Source organism: Papaver somniferum, unplaced genomic scaffold (genome assembly GCF_003573695.1).
Source record: "Papaver somniferum cultivar HN1 unplaced genomic scaffold, ASM357369v1 unplaced-scaffold_154, whole genome shotgun sequence".
Lineage (NCBI taxonomy): Eukaryota > Viridiplantae > Streptophyta > Magnoliopsida > Ranunculales > Papaveraceae > Papaver > Papaver somniferum.
In genome coordinates, this window is record NW_020624820.1 from 2,049,586 (window position 1) to 2,066,374 (window position 16,789).

The 16,789-nt window shown below is 35.5% G+C and overlaps 1 protein-coding gene across 1 annotated transcript; it reads left to right on the forward strand.

Annotated features, from left to right (window-relative positions):
• Window positions 1-4,045: 4,045 nt before the first annotated feature.
• LOC113336901 (growth hormone-regulated TBC protein 1-like) lies at window positions 4,046-8,126 on the forward strand. The gene is made up of 7 exons (XM_026582602.1): window positions 4,046-5,129; window positions 6,110-6,226; window positions 6,322-6,500; window positions 6,621-6,714; window positions 6,852-6,929; window positions 7,073-7,174; window positions 7,634-8,126. The coding sequence occupies exons 1-7, from the start codon at window positions 4,644-4,646 to the stop codon at window positions 7,784-7,786; spliced, it is 1,209 nt and encodes a 402-aa protein (XP_026438387.1). The 5' UTR covers window positions 4,046-4,643; the 3' UTR covers window positions 7,787-8,126.
• Window positions 8,127-16,789: the final 8,663 nt, after the last annotated feature.

Genomic DNA, 16,789 nt, shown 5'->3' on the forward strand with positions numbered 1-16,789 from the left:
TTTGAGAACCTGTATTTAGTTTCGTATAAATTTCTCGCTAATGCAATTTGATGGTGCATGCTTTGGTTCAGTCTTTTGATGTGCCATGCTTAGGGCGTCTCAGTGATTTTTGCGACTCTAATATATATAATAGGTGATGTCAATAGAACGAACAATAAATAATTCATGAATTATGTTTCATTTCAGTATTTTAATAGAAATAGTGGTGGATACATTAAACCTTGGTTACCAACTCTCCCATTTGATTCGTTTTGTTACTTGAGTTTATTCTTCTCATTGTCTTTATTCTTTCAAAAATTCAAAAACATCTTTATTTGTTAGTCCATTAGAGATATTGATTACGTATTTCCACCGCTCCTCGTGGGAACGACCCGTACTTGCCTATGTCTGCTACTTAGACACCGTGCGATTGCGGTTATTTATATAGGCATCTCCGGATCCTATCAAGCTACAACTAGGAAATTGAAGCGAGTAGCTATACCCTATCAGCGATGGATTCAGATCTTTATAGGAGGAGATGAAGGTAAGATTGATCGGTACTTAATTGTGCGTTATTCTATCTTTCTTAAGTTTTTGAAAAATGGGTTAGATGTACCTTTTATGATGTTGAAGTTTCGTGACAAAATAGAATTAGTTAGTGTTGAATTAGCACTTGATTTTGCCATATGGTATTGTCAATGTCTTCTTAATGACTTAGTAAATTTGTCGTAATGGTTGAGCGACCTTGATGTTACTCAATCTTCATTTAACTTTTAATCCTCAGCATGTGCCTTTATTTGTCTAAACTATACCTAATTCTGTGTCAAAGATATAACTGTCAATTTTTTCTCTAACCTGAGGGAAAATTTGGGTCCATTCTGTTTTGAAAGTTGCTTAGTGAAGGTAGCATATGATCTAACTTGCATTTCCGCGTGGCGCAAGTATACGTGGCTGGATTGCATCTGAAATGCACATGATGATCCAAAGAAATGTACATCTCTCATCGTCCGTGTGGCGTAAGTATCCGTGGCTGGATTTCTTCTGTTAGATAGTTACGCCATTTATTCTAACTTGCATTTCCGTGTTTTCTTTGCCTTCAAAGGAACGAGTTTCAATCCATCGTATTTGTTTCTTCATGTGCAGCTAAGTTCTCCATTTGTTAAGCCAAAATCATTTGGAAATGGTTACAAGGCCTCCTCTTGTTGTTTTGAGAGGGAAGAAAGATTACATCTGTTAAGGAGGAAGTAAATGAATTTTAGGAATTCAACCACTTTCTCTAGAATGCAACATCTGACTCAAGAATAATGGCAAAACCTGCTACAGGAATTTGGAACTCATCATGGGCTCATACGACGTGGATGTTGAGGCAGACGCAGAGTTTAGTATTTCCGTTCATCTATTTTGTAACTACGTGAGAATGGGAAGTATATTCTTGAGGTACATTTTTGAGTTGGTATGTACTTGTTTAGGAATTGCTTAGGTGTTTGTCTATAACTGTCGTAACTTTCCATTTTGAACATTACATATCAAATACTAGCTCAGGTAACAATCTTTTCTTTAAATTCTTTCTCTTCTATATTGATTACTTGCTATCTTAGCTCAAATGGAAGAGCACATGGTTTTCAACCATGTAGATGTGCGGTTCGACTCCCACATATGGTATTCTTATTTGAGTAGGCTAAAATGTTACATGATTCCGGCGTCATATATATCATTTTTGGTCACTTAATGATCTGGCAGTCACGTAGTGTATCGAGCGTTCTATTATTCATATTTACATAACGAGCCTTGGCCAAGAAATTAAGGGTAGCAATTTTATGTTTTTATATGGTTGAAATGTCTTAGCTAATAATTAGTTAATCATCACTAATTTGCCTACATGTTTTATTGTATATAACAACAAAAGTGTTAAAATCATGATACATGCAGGAAGACAAAGCATGCAATACACGAAGGATCAACTTAAGTAGAGAAGAGGAGGCTGCTCGAGCAAAAATGTCATCAAGCAGTTGTAACTATGTATGTAAACCCTGTCTTTCAGCTCCACCATTATCAGCAGGGTAATGTTGTCCAACTCAAAAATAAACGACGGGGCGACGCAAAGCCGAGCCAAACCAAATAAAAAATATTAAGGGACGGGGTGAGGCGAATCCGAGCCACACTCACAAATTTAACACAAAATCAAAAATACACGACGGGACGAGGCGAAGCCACATCACACCCCCATACTATATGGTTAAAAAAAAAAGATACGCACGGGCACAAAATCTAGTACTTGATGATATATATTAGTCTCGAAAATGCAATGCGCGTTGGCTACGTATGCTCTAGTATGAGGTCGTTGCTAAGAAGTGGAATCAGTACTTACTTTAATAAATATGTTTTGGATCTGACATACCTATTTTGTCTAACTAGGAACAGCCCCTAAAGAAACAAGTTAAATTAGGTTAATTTTACTACTAAATCCTCCTACGGCTGAGATGTATATTTCTTATATGTTCATATGTGCTTTGCCTAGTTTCACGTTTTTTTTTGTTCGGTAAAGAATTTTGGTGCTAGCGCGAGTTCATTGGTATCATCATCCAGTGACCTGTACTACAATAACATCGGTCTTGATAAGAAACATACCTAGAAAAAATAAGCAGCACACCAATTGATAATAATTCGAAGTGCAACTGTAACACTTTGTTTTTGTTTTTTTAATATGACTTTTGATTTGAATTCTGGCTTGTCCCAAGTGAGATGTAAGACCATTTGTTGTTTTTTTTCTTTTCTTTTTCCCATTTTTCTGATGTCTGATGTGATATATGACTCGGTTCATACAACTCTGAACAATTTGAGTCAGGTATCATTTTGTATCTGACTCACTAGGTACATATTTGAATGCATTCAAAAAAAATTTGTAACTTTATTATTTAATAATTTTAATCAGATAAGACGAGTCAGATTCAAAGTGTCTTCTTTTTCCGTATCGAGATATACCTTCTTCTTCCTTATCATATGGTAGATGGTATGCATCAATCTTGATGAATCCTATGATATTGTGAAATTATTCATTTAGAATTTTAAAGATTTTAATATGCATAGTCAGTATACAAAACAAGCTAACTCTGGTTAATTTTATGACTAAAATTCCCTTATTTTATTTTATTTTAAAGGAAGGAGCCCCTAGAAATTATTTATTTGACTACCTCATTCAAATTGAGGGTTGAAGGATTACATAGAAGAGGTGTTACATAAATACACCCTTTTGTTTCATCATCATACATTGCATATTGACACAATAAGCATGCAATGTGAATTACATTTGTTGAGACTACATAAAACCAAACAATATGGAAGAGACTAACATAGGTCTTGATCCTACAAGTGAAAAAGAAGATGCTCCAAAGAATAACTTGATCATTCCCCAAATTGGCTTGTTGCCCATTTATTGCATACTCCCCAATTATCACATCTGTAAGATTAACATTTTTCTTCAATTTAATTTCCAAACCACATACCTTTGTCATCAGAGAAGAAGTTGTATCAAAATCAGTTTGGTATTCGAATTTTTGTAACGGAAGTTCCTGAATAATCTTCCCCACGAATAACAAAATCAAATTTCGTCCAACATAACATATTTTCTCTATTCTTCCTTCCACTAGTCTGGTTTGATGAGATTGTAGAGACAATATTTGAAGAAAAACTCTGTTGTAACAAATCCATAAATTGATTATATCATAGAGTCTCATTCGAAAGCCCCAAGAACAATAAAAAAATCGCTTTACAGGCGTAATGAAATAACATATGACATGTAATGAAATAACATATGGCAGGAATTTATTAGAATTTCCCTTATTTTTCATATCATATGACCATGTGGCTTGTGGTATGTCCCAGCTAAATAACCATGAATCAATAACCATGAATCCATCTCGTGTGCAAGAATCATAGGAAACAACACTAAGAAAGTAAGCAGCACACCGCTGATAATAATTTAAGAAACAACTTTGGTTCACCACATTTAAATCTTAAACCTACTCACTCACCCGTTGGTCCAAAATACAAAACCCCACCTCTCTTCCATCGTCATAATCAATTTTCATTCACTCATTCAGCATCTTTACCCACCATTAACGTTTTTCACATGTAACGCAGAAAAGGAGGCAGCTACCCATAATTAATCACCACTTACCGTTTCTCACTGCGATTCAAAAACAAACAAGCATACCCCTCCTCCGGATTTGCACTTACTTACCTTAGACTTCACATTTCCATTGCAAAAAGATCGGTTTTTTCTTTTTCTTTTTGCCAACTTCTACACACATCTCCCAACTTCCATGGGTCTCAGAATTCATTTCTGCAAGAATCATATCCATGTGGTTTTTTTTGTTGAGTCTAAAATAATTCAGACTTTTTCAAAAAAAGGATCCTTTTTTTTCTTCCCTCAGATTTCAAGTTTAGTACCACATAATTAAAGCAAAATAATAATTCCTCATTGAAAAAAGGAATTTAATTTTTATTTTTAAATTTTGAATAGTTTATTAATTTCATGAATCTTCCTTCTTCCTCTCATTGAAAAAGAAGAAAAAATAGAACCCAATCCATCCATCCTATTTTATTTTCAAAAGGAGATGTGCAGCTTTGAATAATCATCAACATCATCATCACCAGAAGAAGAAATGTTTGGGACTCAATCAAGAGAAATCTCCCATGAATTTCAACCCCAAGTTTTCAAAACAAGTATACAAACAAGAAGGGCAAATATGACTGTAAAATTCCAAGATTTATATGGATTCACAGTAGAAGGAAATGTTGATGATGTGAATATATTAAATGAGTTAAGAGAGAAAGTTAGACAACAGGGTCGTGTATGGTGGGCATTAGAAGCTAGCAAAGGTGCTAATTGGTATTTGCAACCTCCTCCTGCAGTTTCTACATCAAAGATTTCTGTGGGTTCTTTAAAATCATCCGCCCTTGCAGTTGCAAATACAATTGCATTGAAAAAGCTTATCAGAAATGGGATTCCACCTCTACTTAGGCCAAAAGTCTGGCTTTCTATCTCTGGGGCAGCAAAGAAAAAATCAACTGTTCCTGAGAGTTATTATGTTGATATGCTTAAAGCTGTGGAAGGCAAGGTTACTCCTGCAACAAAGCAGATTGATCAGGTGAATAATTCTTTCTCCTTCTTCTTCTTCTTCTTCTTCTTCTTCTTCTTCTTCTTCTTCTTTTTGGATGATGCCGATTTGGAGAAATGATGTTTGTTTGTTTGCTTGATTTGTTGAATGGGTTTTGATTGGATTTGGAGGATTGGTAATTGAGTTGAAATGGTGACATTGTATAGAAAACTGTAAAATGATATCATCTTCTATGAAACTGCAAATGTTTGATGAATTGTCAACTTTTATTACCTAGCTTTGCTGTTGATCTCGATTATAATGATGGGAAAGATCTGATTGTGACCGCGTTTGAGATGGTTGCAATTGAAGGTTCAGGTTGATGACTTTGAATCAAGATGTTACATTGCATTACCTGGTTAGAACAAATTTCATTTGCCAATGTAACTTTGAGGGATAGGAGATAGATTTGCAAGATAGTCATTACTTCTGTACCTTGAAAGAACAGGTTCCGTGGATTAAATAGCTTGGGAAAGAATACTAGAGATACTTAACTTTAAGGAATCCAGCTTATTGGTGCTTGATTGTCTTTTGATCGTATAACTTTTACAAATTCTGTGCTTTAATCTAATTGTACCCACGGCACAACCCTATGCTTGACATATATCTAAAATACAGGTGTAGATAGCTTTAGTAAAGTCAATTTTGCATGTGTGATATTTGAAATGTCTCTGAAAAACTAATATACTTTCCAACCAGTCATTTCTACTTCCTTTTGCAATGTTAATTCTCTTATCACATATAGTCTTATATTGTTAAATCAGGCATCCTTTGATTTGATCACTGAAAAAATAAAGGTAACATGCTAGGTACAACCATTGTGCTAGAGAATGTAAGAATGTCAATACAACAATTCTTTGAGGATGGTAAATACAAAATAGATACTTAAGGATGCACCAACATAATTTACTTTGAAGGATCGTTCCCTAATGACAGTCTTTTTGTTAATTCTCTTATCCAATGAATTTCAGGATCTACCACGCACATTCCCTGGTCATCCATGGTTAGACACCATGGAAGGACATGCAACTCTCCGACGTGTTCTTGTTGCGTATTCCTTTCGGGACTGCCATGTTGGGTATTGTCAGGTCTGTTAACTTAAGATAAGTCTATCTCTTTTTAGTCACTTTAGACTGTGGATTCTATTAACTTGCTCTTCCTTTACTTTTCTAAAATACTACAGGGGTTGAATTATGTGGCAGCGTTACTATTACTAGTCATGAAAACAGAGGAAGATGCATTCTGGATGCTAGCTGTCCTCTTAGAAAATGTGCTGGTGAATGATTGTTACACGGACAATTTGTCTGGATGCCATGTTGAACAAAGGGTGTTTAAAGATTTGCTTGCTAAGAAGTGCCCAATGTAATCCATAGTTTGGATATCTAACTCCTATGTGTTCCATTTGAAATCCATTAGTGATGTTTTTGTTGCTCATCAGCTAATATGCTTTTCCCTGATTCTGAAAATGATATCAACCTGCAGGCTCTATAATCATTTAGAATCTATTGGTTTCGATGTTTCGCTTGTTGCAACAGAGTGGTTCTTGTGCCTCTTTTCTAAAAGCTTGCCCTCCGAGGTTAGAGAAAACTACCCCACTGTTCTCTTTTCATTACTTCTCCTACATAGAAAGTAATTAACAAGACTGAAAGAAAATCAGAAAGGAGGCATGCCTACTTGTTTGTTAAATCTTCTGTTGACGGATTTATTTTTCAGACAACACTGCGGGTGTGGGATGTCCTCTTTAATGAGGGAGCCAAGGTTCTATTTCATGTGGCTTTGGCTATCTTTAGGGTAATATTTGCAGATTTGATTTGTCTTCTCATGTTGCATTTTTCATGTTTTTATGTAAATCCATTACAAGGGTTCCCGATTTAGTTTCGCGCATGGTGACTGTGTACAAGATTGCAAGGTTTCTAACTTTAATTTATTTGCAGATGAAAGAAATGGAGTTGCTAATGACCCAACATGTTGGCGATGTGATTAGTATCATTCAGAGAACAACTCATCACCTCTATGAACCTGAAGATTTATTGACAGTAAGCCAAAGCCATTTCTCCTTTTCACTTTTATTAGCTACTAATGCATGGGCACTAGCAGTTGACATGATATCCGATAACTCTTCTTTTAGAGAAAGCTTAAACCCATTTTCTAAGAGGACCGCTAGCATCCAGAGAAAGCTTGCACTAGCAGTTGACATGATATCCAATAAACCCATTAAATGCGGTTTTCGTGACTAAGTGGAGTTATTGCAAGCTTTAGATTTCTCGAGGAGAGATGCTTGCAATAGTTTGGATTAGATGTTTGAACATTGAGATGATTGCTGAAGTCTAGAATCTAATGGGTTTGCAGCGGCAAAAAATCCATATTATGAGCAAACCTTTATTAAGGCGTTTATAAGTTCAAATGTTTGGATTAGAAAATGTTAGTCGGGGCATTTAGCAAGATTTCAGGCCTTTGCCACTGAAACTTAGTTTCCTCTTGATAATTTTATGCAGGTTGCTTTCGATAAGGTAAGTTCTATGACAGAAAACACTATAACAAAGCAGCGGAAAAAACAAGAACCTGCAGTAATGGCAGAGCTTGATCAGAGACTGAAACGGTTAAACTCAATGAAATTGGATGAAGGATCGCCAGAATCGCCCAGATAGTGACCAGTTATTCATTTCTTTCTTTTACTCGAGATCACAATGCGTTTTGACATTCCCACTTGAGGTCTGCTGCATGATAGCTTATAACATAAGTACCAAAGGGGGAAGAGTAGTGATGTTCTGTGTTAAAAGAATCACTGTGCCAAAGGGCAAGACCTAAAGTGTAAAAAAGAAAAACAGTAGGATGTTGATAGGCTTGTTGTATTATAAATTTTTGAAAATATAGTTACTTGTTGTGCGACTCTCCATCAATTTGGTGAGTTTTTGAGTCTTTAATTTACTTCAAAACATTTTAGCTCTTATTATAAAAGAAGCCTTGTCCTTGAGCGAGCTTTCCGTTGTTGTTTCTACTCTTCGATGTCCCCCTTGTAGTGTGTTACCATCGGCAGGCTTTTGATCCACCTTTCTGTCTAATGTGGAGTTGCAGTACTTCGTTTGCAATATCACTTGTGAGAAAGCTACAATAAATGTGTGGATGTAATATTATTACAATAATGATTAGGTACCTTACACAGATAGGGATGAGAGGTATTACTACAGACCAATAGACTAGAGTCAAGTCAATGAGACTTGACTTATACATGACTTTTCCTAATACACCCTCCTCAAATGTTACAAGCAGACAGTGTAACAAATTGTAATAAAACAAACATTACATCCAACAAAGAAAGAAGCTCAACAAGAGCCAAAACTAAAAACCAACACTCAACAAGAGTTAAGAAAATAAACAAATGCTCAACAAGAGCCAATCTGAGAAGAAAAGAAGTTGTTAGACTCTGAAAAACAGTCAGTCTAACACGAAAGTATGAAGATTGCAGGCAGTCTGACATAACACTGACACAAGCATGAATTAATCTGTAATAGTAGTATCTTGAATAGTAGTTGAAGGAGATTGTATTATTCTGAGCAGAAGTCTTGAGAAAGTAGGATGGCATAATCCTTTTGTCATCATATCAGCTAGCTGTTCTTCAGATGCAACATGACTAACATTAATAACTCCTTCTTCCACTAGTTCTCTGACAGTGTGATAATCTATCTCCACATGCTTGGTCCTGGCATGAAAAACTGGATTAGAAACTAAGCAAATAGCACTTTGACTGTCACACAGTAACTGCAGAGGATAAGCAACAAAGACATTTAATTCTGTTAGTACATAAGTAAGCCATTGTAACTCAGCAGTGGCAACAGTTAAACATTTGTATTCAGCTTCTGCTGAACTTCTTGAGACAGTTGGTTGCTTCTTTGATGACCAAGAGACAACTGAGTTTCCTAGAAAAACCACAAAACCTGATGTAGATCTTCTTGTATCTGGGCAGCCAGCCCAATCTGAATCAGTGTATGCAGTTAAAGAATGAAGATTTCCTCTCTATAATGTAATACCAGTATTTAAAGTACCCTTTAAGTATCTCAAAATCCTCTTAACAAGAAGAAGATGTTGATCTGTTGGAGCATGCATGAATTGGGAGACATAGTTAACAGCAAAACATATGTCAGGCCTTGTATGAGTCAAATACTGAAGACCACCAACAATAGTTCTATAAGGCAGAGGATCAGCTAGCAACACACCATCATGAACAAAACACCTCTTAGCCTTTGCAACAGGAGTGTCACAAGGTTTGCAATCCATCATATTGGCTTTCAGTAACAGTTCTAAAGCATACTTTTGTTGTGTAAGAAAAATATCATCTGCAGTCCTTGTAGCCTCAATACCAAGAAAGAAATGTAAATCTCCTAATACTTTCATAGAAAACTCAGTATTCAAGGCTTGTATCAGATTACTAATTGAAATATCAGAACTACCTGTCAAAAGTATATCATCTACATATAGAAGTAAGACCATCATATCTGTGTCAGTAATGTAGATAAACATAGAGTGATCATTCTTTGACTTAGTAAAACCATATTGAAGAAGAAAAGAACTAAATCTATGGAACCAAGCCCTTGGTGCCTGCTTCAACCCATAAAGAGATTTCTTCAAATGACAAACATGGTTTGGAAAGTCTGGATGAGTAAACCCTGGAGGTTGTTTCATATATACATCCTCAGACAAGTGTCCATGCATAAATGCATTTGACACATCAAGTTGCTTTACAGACCAATTGTAGTTTACTGCTAAAGTTAACACAACTCTAACAGTTGTTGACTTAACAACTGGACTAAAAGTCTCTCCAAAATCCCCTTCTTCTTGCTGATTATAGCCTTGTGCTACTAATCTAGACTTAAGTCTATCAATCTTTCCATCAGACTTTAACTTCACCTTATACACCCATTTACATCCAAGTATGTTCATATGAGGTTCTGGTAAAACATAATCCCAAATGTCATTTAACATAAGAGCATCATTCTCTTCTTTCATTGAACACATCCACTCAGGTAATTCACATGCTTCTTTAAATGTTTTGGGCTCAGAGATATTAGATAATGAACTTGTAAAAGCTGGAGAAACAGGGTATCTTACATAATGATGCAAGACAAAATCAATAAACTGTTTAGGTTTTGAAATACCTCTCATTGATCTAGTAGTAACAGAATACTGAGGAGCATAAGTGGATTTAGTAAAGATGAATCTGAGGATTCATCATTAGAAGCAACAGAAGAGCTCTCAATAGAAGAAGTAGTTGGATTATAATAAAAGTTCAATTCATCAAAAATAACATGTCTTGATATGTGAAGTTTGTGAGAAATAGGATAAAACATTTGTACCCTTTATGGAGTGGACTATATCCTATAAAAATACACTTTACTGACTTTGGAGATAATTTTTCAGGTCTATAATGACCAAGAAAGGAAAAACAGATAGATCCAAAAACTCTTAAAGAGGTATAGTCTGGAATTTTGTTAAAAAGAACCTCATAAGGTGATTTCATTGATAACACATAAGTAGGAGTTTTATTGATCAAGTAAGTAGCAGTAAGAAAAGCATCGTACTAAAAGAGTTTGGGAGCAGATGAGTGAAATAAGAGAGTATTACCCATCTATGTTATATGTCTATGCTTTCTTTTTGCTAGTCCATTTTTCTCAGGTGTATTAGGACAAGAAAGTCTAAGATTGATGTTGTTAGAGCATTGCTCGGTCGAACTCGCATGCGTTGCTATCTCAAGCATGTTTGTCAATGTTAGAGATCAAAATTATAAGTCTTGATTTCTAGCCTATATAGCTAAAGGTCTCAGACTAGGATAGAAAGTGTAGTTGAGCTCTAGACTCCATGGAAATCATCATACAAGATGAAGGACTACTCAAGGAACTGGTGGATCTTCATCGGCTAAAAGGTATGTGGAGACTTGAACTTATCTATCACTCAAAATTCTATTTACTCTATGTCCTACTCTTGAGACAAAAGTCGTTTTGGTATAGACTTTCATTATACACATTTGCTATTTCGAGCCGAGTTTATCTCGTATATCTACTTCTCGAAATGTGTGTTGGTAAGATTTCGCTTTAGCCAAATTCATCTTTGCTTAGTGACGAAAGTCATGTAATGTTTTAATCACTTTGGAAATTGCTCTGACGAAAAATGGTCTGTGAATAACGGTTATATAACGTTCTCTGAGAATGTTTCAAATGATTGAAATGAGAGTTTAGATTACATAACCATTGGTAGGATATAAGCATTGTTGTGGAAACACATATATGTATAAGTCCTTATTCCTTGAACCAAAGTTTGCGAACTTTGTTGATCAAGAGAAATGGAAGTGGCGTGAGCCAAGTCCGCGAACTCAGTCCGCGAACCGGCGAAGTTCTCAAACCCGGAAATTTCTGCTGGAGTTTGTGTACTCCTTCCATGAGCTTAAGTCCGCGAACTCAGTCCGCGAACTTGAGTGGTTATATCTAAAACCGTTTATTCTTGAACTAATGTTTAAATAAACTAAGGAATGCTTTTGAAAACCGTGGCTATAAATTTCATGAACCGATTCGAGTGAATCAAACCGTTTTTGATTCGATTGTGTCTTATGTAGTTACATAAGATTTCCTTGCAATTGAAAAACTCTCTAACTAGTTCATTTGAGTCATTTGAACTAGTTATGGTGAAGAAGAATATGGTTAATATGAAAGTGATCATATGGCTAACCATTGGTTAACTATTATTGAACCAACAAATGTTAATGTTTGGGTACGGTTCATAAACCCAAAATTGGACATTTCATTTGTGTGTAAAAATCTAAGTTTTCGATCTAACGGTTGAGAAATATTAGCTTGAATCTAATCAGATTTTCATCTAACGGTGAATATTGAATGCTTTGTTACCAAGCTAACATTGATTGCAAACCCTGATTTGAAAGACTATATAAGGGAAAACTGTAGCAACTGGGAAACCTAATCCCCACACCTTACGTGTGATACTAGTTGTGCTAAGCTAGAGTCGATTCTCCTTTAACCTTTGGTTTCTTCTTCTAAATCAGGTTAACGACTTAAAGACTTCATTGGGATTGTGAAGCCAGACCGATACTACTTTTCTTGTAGTTGTGTGATTTGTTCTTGTTATTTCTATCGTTACGAGTACAATTGTAATAATTGGCTTGAGATTTATATCTCCGATAGGCAAGATAGAAAAGTAATCACAAACACTTCGTCTCATCGTTTGTGATTCCACAATATCTTTTTTCGTTGCGTTGATTAAGATTATTGTGAGGTGATTGATAATTCTAGGTTGTTCTTCGGGAATATAAGTCCGGGTTATCAATTGGTTCATGTTCACCTTGATTTATCAAAAGACGGAACAAAACTCGTAGGTATATTTGTGGGAGACAGATTTATTTATTACCGTAAATTTTTCTGTGTGATACAGATTTGTTTATTAAAGTCTTCGACTTTGGGTCGTAGCAACTCTTAGTTGTGGGTGAGATCAGCTAAGGGAATCAAGTACGTAGCATCTTGCTGGGATCAGAGGCGTAGGAGCATATTGTACCTTGTACCTTGGATCAGTGTGAGATTGATTGGGGTTCAACTACAGTCCAGACCGAAGTTAGTTTGGAGTAGGCTAGTGTCTGTAGCTGCTTAATACAGTGTGTGTTCAATCTGGACTAGGTCCTGGGGTTTTTCTGCATTTGCAGTTTCCTCGTTAACAAAATTCTGGTGTCTGTGTTATTTCTTTTCCGCATTATATTTTGTTATATAATTGAAATATCACAGGTTGTGCGTTGTTCAATCAATTAGAATATCCGACCGTTTGGTTGTTGATTTAAATTGATTGACACTTGGATATTGGTCTTTGGTACCATCCAAGTTATCTCTCTTTGATAAAGACTCGCAAATTTCTATTTGCTTGAGTAAAGATCAAATTGAGAGATTGAGATATAAACTCTTTGATATACTTTTATCTAGATTGAGTCTGACTGTCTAGTTGATTCTCTAGAAAGTATATTGGAGTTTGTCCATACAGATTGGTAAGCGAAATATTGGGTGTGGTTGTTGTACCCTCGCTTTTTCAATTGGTATCAGAGCAGGCAAACACTCTAAACCTAATAAGTTTGTGTTTGTTCGTTCCTTAAAAATTGTCCCATGGGAAATTTCTTTGGAAAACTTGCTCTTGGCATCTGTAACACACGCCAGAAATCCTTAAATATTTCTCAAGGATTATCATGGTTAAAACCTCCGGGTTCACATGATAATCTCATTTCATCTAAAAAGGAAAATTTAGATGATGAGAACCAATCTAAAGGAAAAAATAAAAAGAAGGAAAGATTGGGGAAACGTTCGTCACGCTCAAGGATATGGACCATCACTAGATTAACTCTTGATCTCTTTGAGGAATACTATCATAATGGATCAATTGATAAAGATCTATTTAGAGCGTTCGAAGGAGTTTTTAATCTCTTAGAAAAACTTAATTATGTTAAGTCTAAGAATCCTTCAGAAAAAGGTTCTTTACATGTTAAACCATCGAATAATATTGTACATCCTAGGATTCGGAAAAAATTTCCTTCTAGCCAGACTAAACGAAGGACAGAAAGCTCTGACTTCCCTGATTATCATCATTATGTTGATTATATCACAGGGATTGTTCACACATATCAACCAGAAATGTTGCATGAGAATTCCTCTGCACATTATGCCTCTTGGTAACAAGCCTGGCACTACCCCGTTTGTATATATCTTGAAATGGGGCAAGAAATGTTTGAGTTGTGTACAGTTTTGCTATTCTCTTTTAGAATACCAAATAAAGTTTTCTACTGCATCCATCGTCTCTCACAAAAGTGTGTTGTCATGGGATGCATAGCCTTTGATGTGCAACCAGCTAAGAAATTCCCACTTTCCTTGTGTGGGTCACGGTTCAGAAACGGGTCCAAGCCCATTATTGGTCTTATAAAGAAGAAGTCTGTGCACCCTCTTCTTCATCACCCGTACGCGTACGTGAACGTCTAGGGTTTTGTGTGTTTTCCTCAATTGAAGCCTTCTTGGAGAAATTGAAAGAAAGGGTGTTCAAGTTTCACTCCAAGTAAGTAATTTCCTCTTGTCCCTTTCAATTTCTTAGATCTCATGATGAATTCTAAGGGCTCAAAAAGAATCCCAAAAGCTCAAATACCTCTAGCATGGATGTTCCTTGTGACCAAAACTCTCTTAGGATTAGGTTTGTGGATGATTCTTGTACTAGAATTTTTGAAAAGATTTCATCTAAAGGTTTTATCCTAGAAAAGAAATTGGATCTCTCTAGTGGGCATGAAGAGGATTTAGCTTGCTTTAAAAAATTTAAGCTTGGAAATATCTTTGATGGTAATGGTCAAGGTTTTGATTCTCTCACAAGAATTTTCTATGCCAACATTCATGATGTTGATCTTAATAAGATGGAATTCAAATCCATGATAAATAGAGAAAGGTTTCTTGTTGATAGAGAATTAATTTCGAAGATTACCAACATTCTGTTAGGGAACGTACGTCTTCCTAGACCAAGTGATGAACGACCATCATGTGATAAAATCTCTCTTGGGCTTTGTGGGCAAGAAGGTAGCTTGGAATCAAGGAAAGTTTCCTACTAATGATCTTAATATCCCGTTGTTGGCATTTTGGAAACTTGGTTTCCCCAATCTTTGTCCCTCCACAATTGAGAATTCTTGGTGGAGTCAAGAGTTTGCGGAATTAGTCTATTTCCTTGAATCATGTGCTCAAAGTCTCGATATTTGTGGTTTTATCATTTATCAAATGACTTTGATGACTTCACCCATCAAGATTTTAGGTTACCCTTGCTTGATTGGACAAATTTGCCGTGATCGTGGTCTTGATTCGATTGGCAACTCTCTCGGGGTTCCCAAACCGGTTCGTCCGTGTACCTTTAGACGCATAAGGGAGAATGTGTGCAAAGAGATGACAAAGAGATACTTCACTTAATGAGTGTGACCCTACCACTTTGAGTCTTCTTCAAAAAATTCACTAGATGTGTAAGGTCAATTCAAGGATGAAGTGTGTTCAAGAACAATCGTCTTTGGTTGCAACGAAGTTTCCCGAGCTCAAGGAAGAATTGAACACAATTCAAGCATCTTGGAGTATCTCCGATGAGGAAGAAGAGTAATTTTTGTTTCCTTTTGCCTAGTAAATCTTCTATTTTCTTGTTTTATTAGAAGAATAACTAGAGTTTGGAATATCCATTATTGTGATTACACATAGCTATGTCCAACGTTTTCATCTTCATGGTTTTAGATTTATTGGTTTAAATTCTAATTTTGTTTGGAAGATGATTTTTTGCAGTATTAATCTTTATGGTTTTATATATTGCAATTGTTTATGGGATTTGTGTGTTTACGTCTGCGAACTTGACTATCCCGTATCTTTTCAAAAGTAAAGTCTTTCTTATGTCAATATTCATATGTTGATAAAAGAATGAATGGACTTTTGACAAATACAAAAGTTAAGCCTATATTGTCAATTATTTATGGAAGATAGGTTAAAATCTTTTGTTTACAAGGATTATGTCTATTGAATGTCGTTATGCGAATAGTGATGGAAAATAGAATGAATCCTTGTGTATTCCGCAGTAATTGATCTTCCCTGATCCATATTTTATGTATTACTGTGAGGCTCCGTAAAGTGTCTTATGTTGAGCATTAAAACAACCAAGTTGATTATTTTTTATTAGCTATGTTTTTGTTCCATGAGGTACTTTATGTTGAGCATTTTCAACTAATTAATCATCTTGTTTGGTTATTTAGTTGTTGCTCCGTAAGTTTTCTTATGTCGAGCATGACCAATTAAATTGATTACTTTTGTGATTAGTTTGGTTGTGTATTTCGAATATATTAATTATGGGTTCTCTTGTGATTAATATAATTGTATATTTTTGAGTCTCCATAAGTTCACTTATGGTTGAGCATTTTCGATTAAATTAATCATGGGTTCTCTTGTGGTTAATTTAATTGAGTATTTTGGATTCAAATTCATACTTGTGTGTGATTTGTTATATCCAAAGAAATCCTTCTTTTCTTTTGAAATTAAGGTCGCTTTTGTTGTTCTTTCGGGAATGACATTTAATGGGGGAGAGTTCTTTTGAACTTGCGCTTAATTGTCAAATCTTTGTGGGGAGTGCGGCTGTGGAATATTATAGGGGTTATCTTGTATCTTTATAAACTCCTTGATGAATGCATTTAGCTCCGGCTTTATGATTGCATCTAAAGAACAAGTTGATATATGCTTTCTTTTGGTCATGAAATGTCTCTTTCGGAAATTTCATTAGGATCCTATTCTTGTACCTTTTCCAATTTTATTGACAAAAAGGGGGAGAATTAATATGTAGTTCACACTAAAAATATATATGGTTTTCGGATCATTATGTAAGGGGGAGTGGTTTCCATGTGAGATGGAATATTGACTAAGGGGGAATGATACATATCACCATAATATTGTTGTTGAAGTTGTGATACAATTGAACTTTGATGTTGTGTAATGATACTATGACACTGTATAACAATGATTGAGAACTATTGTTTTCTTGTTGTTATAGTTATGGATTTTCAACAACGATGATGCTAAACTTACAACCTTTGGGATCATTGGAGTACTTGGAAGTGACGAAGA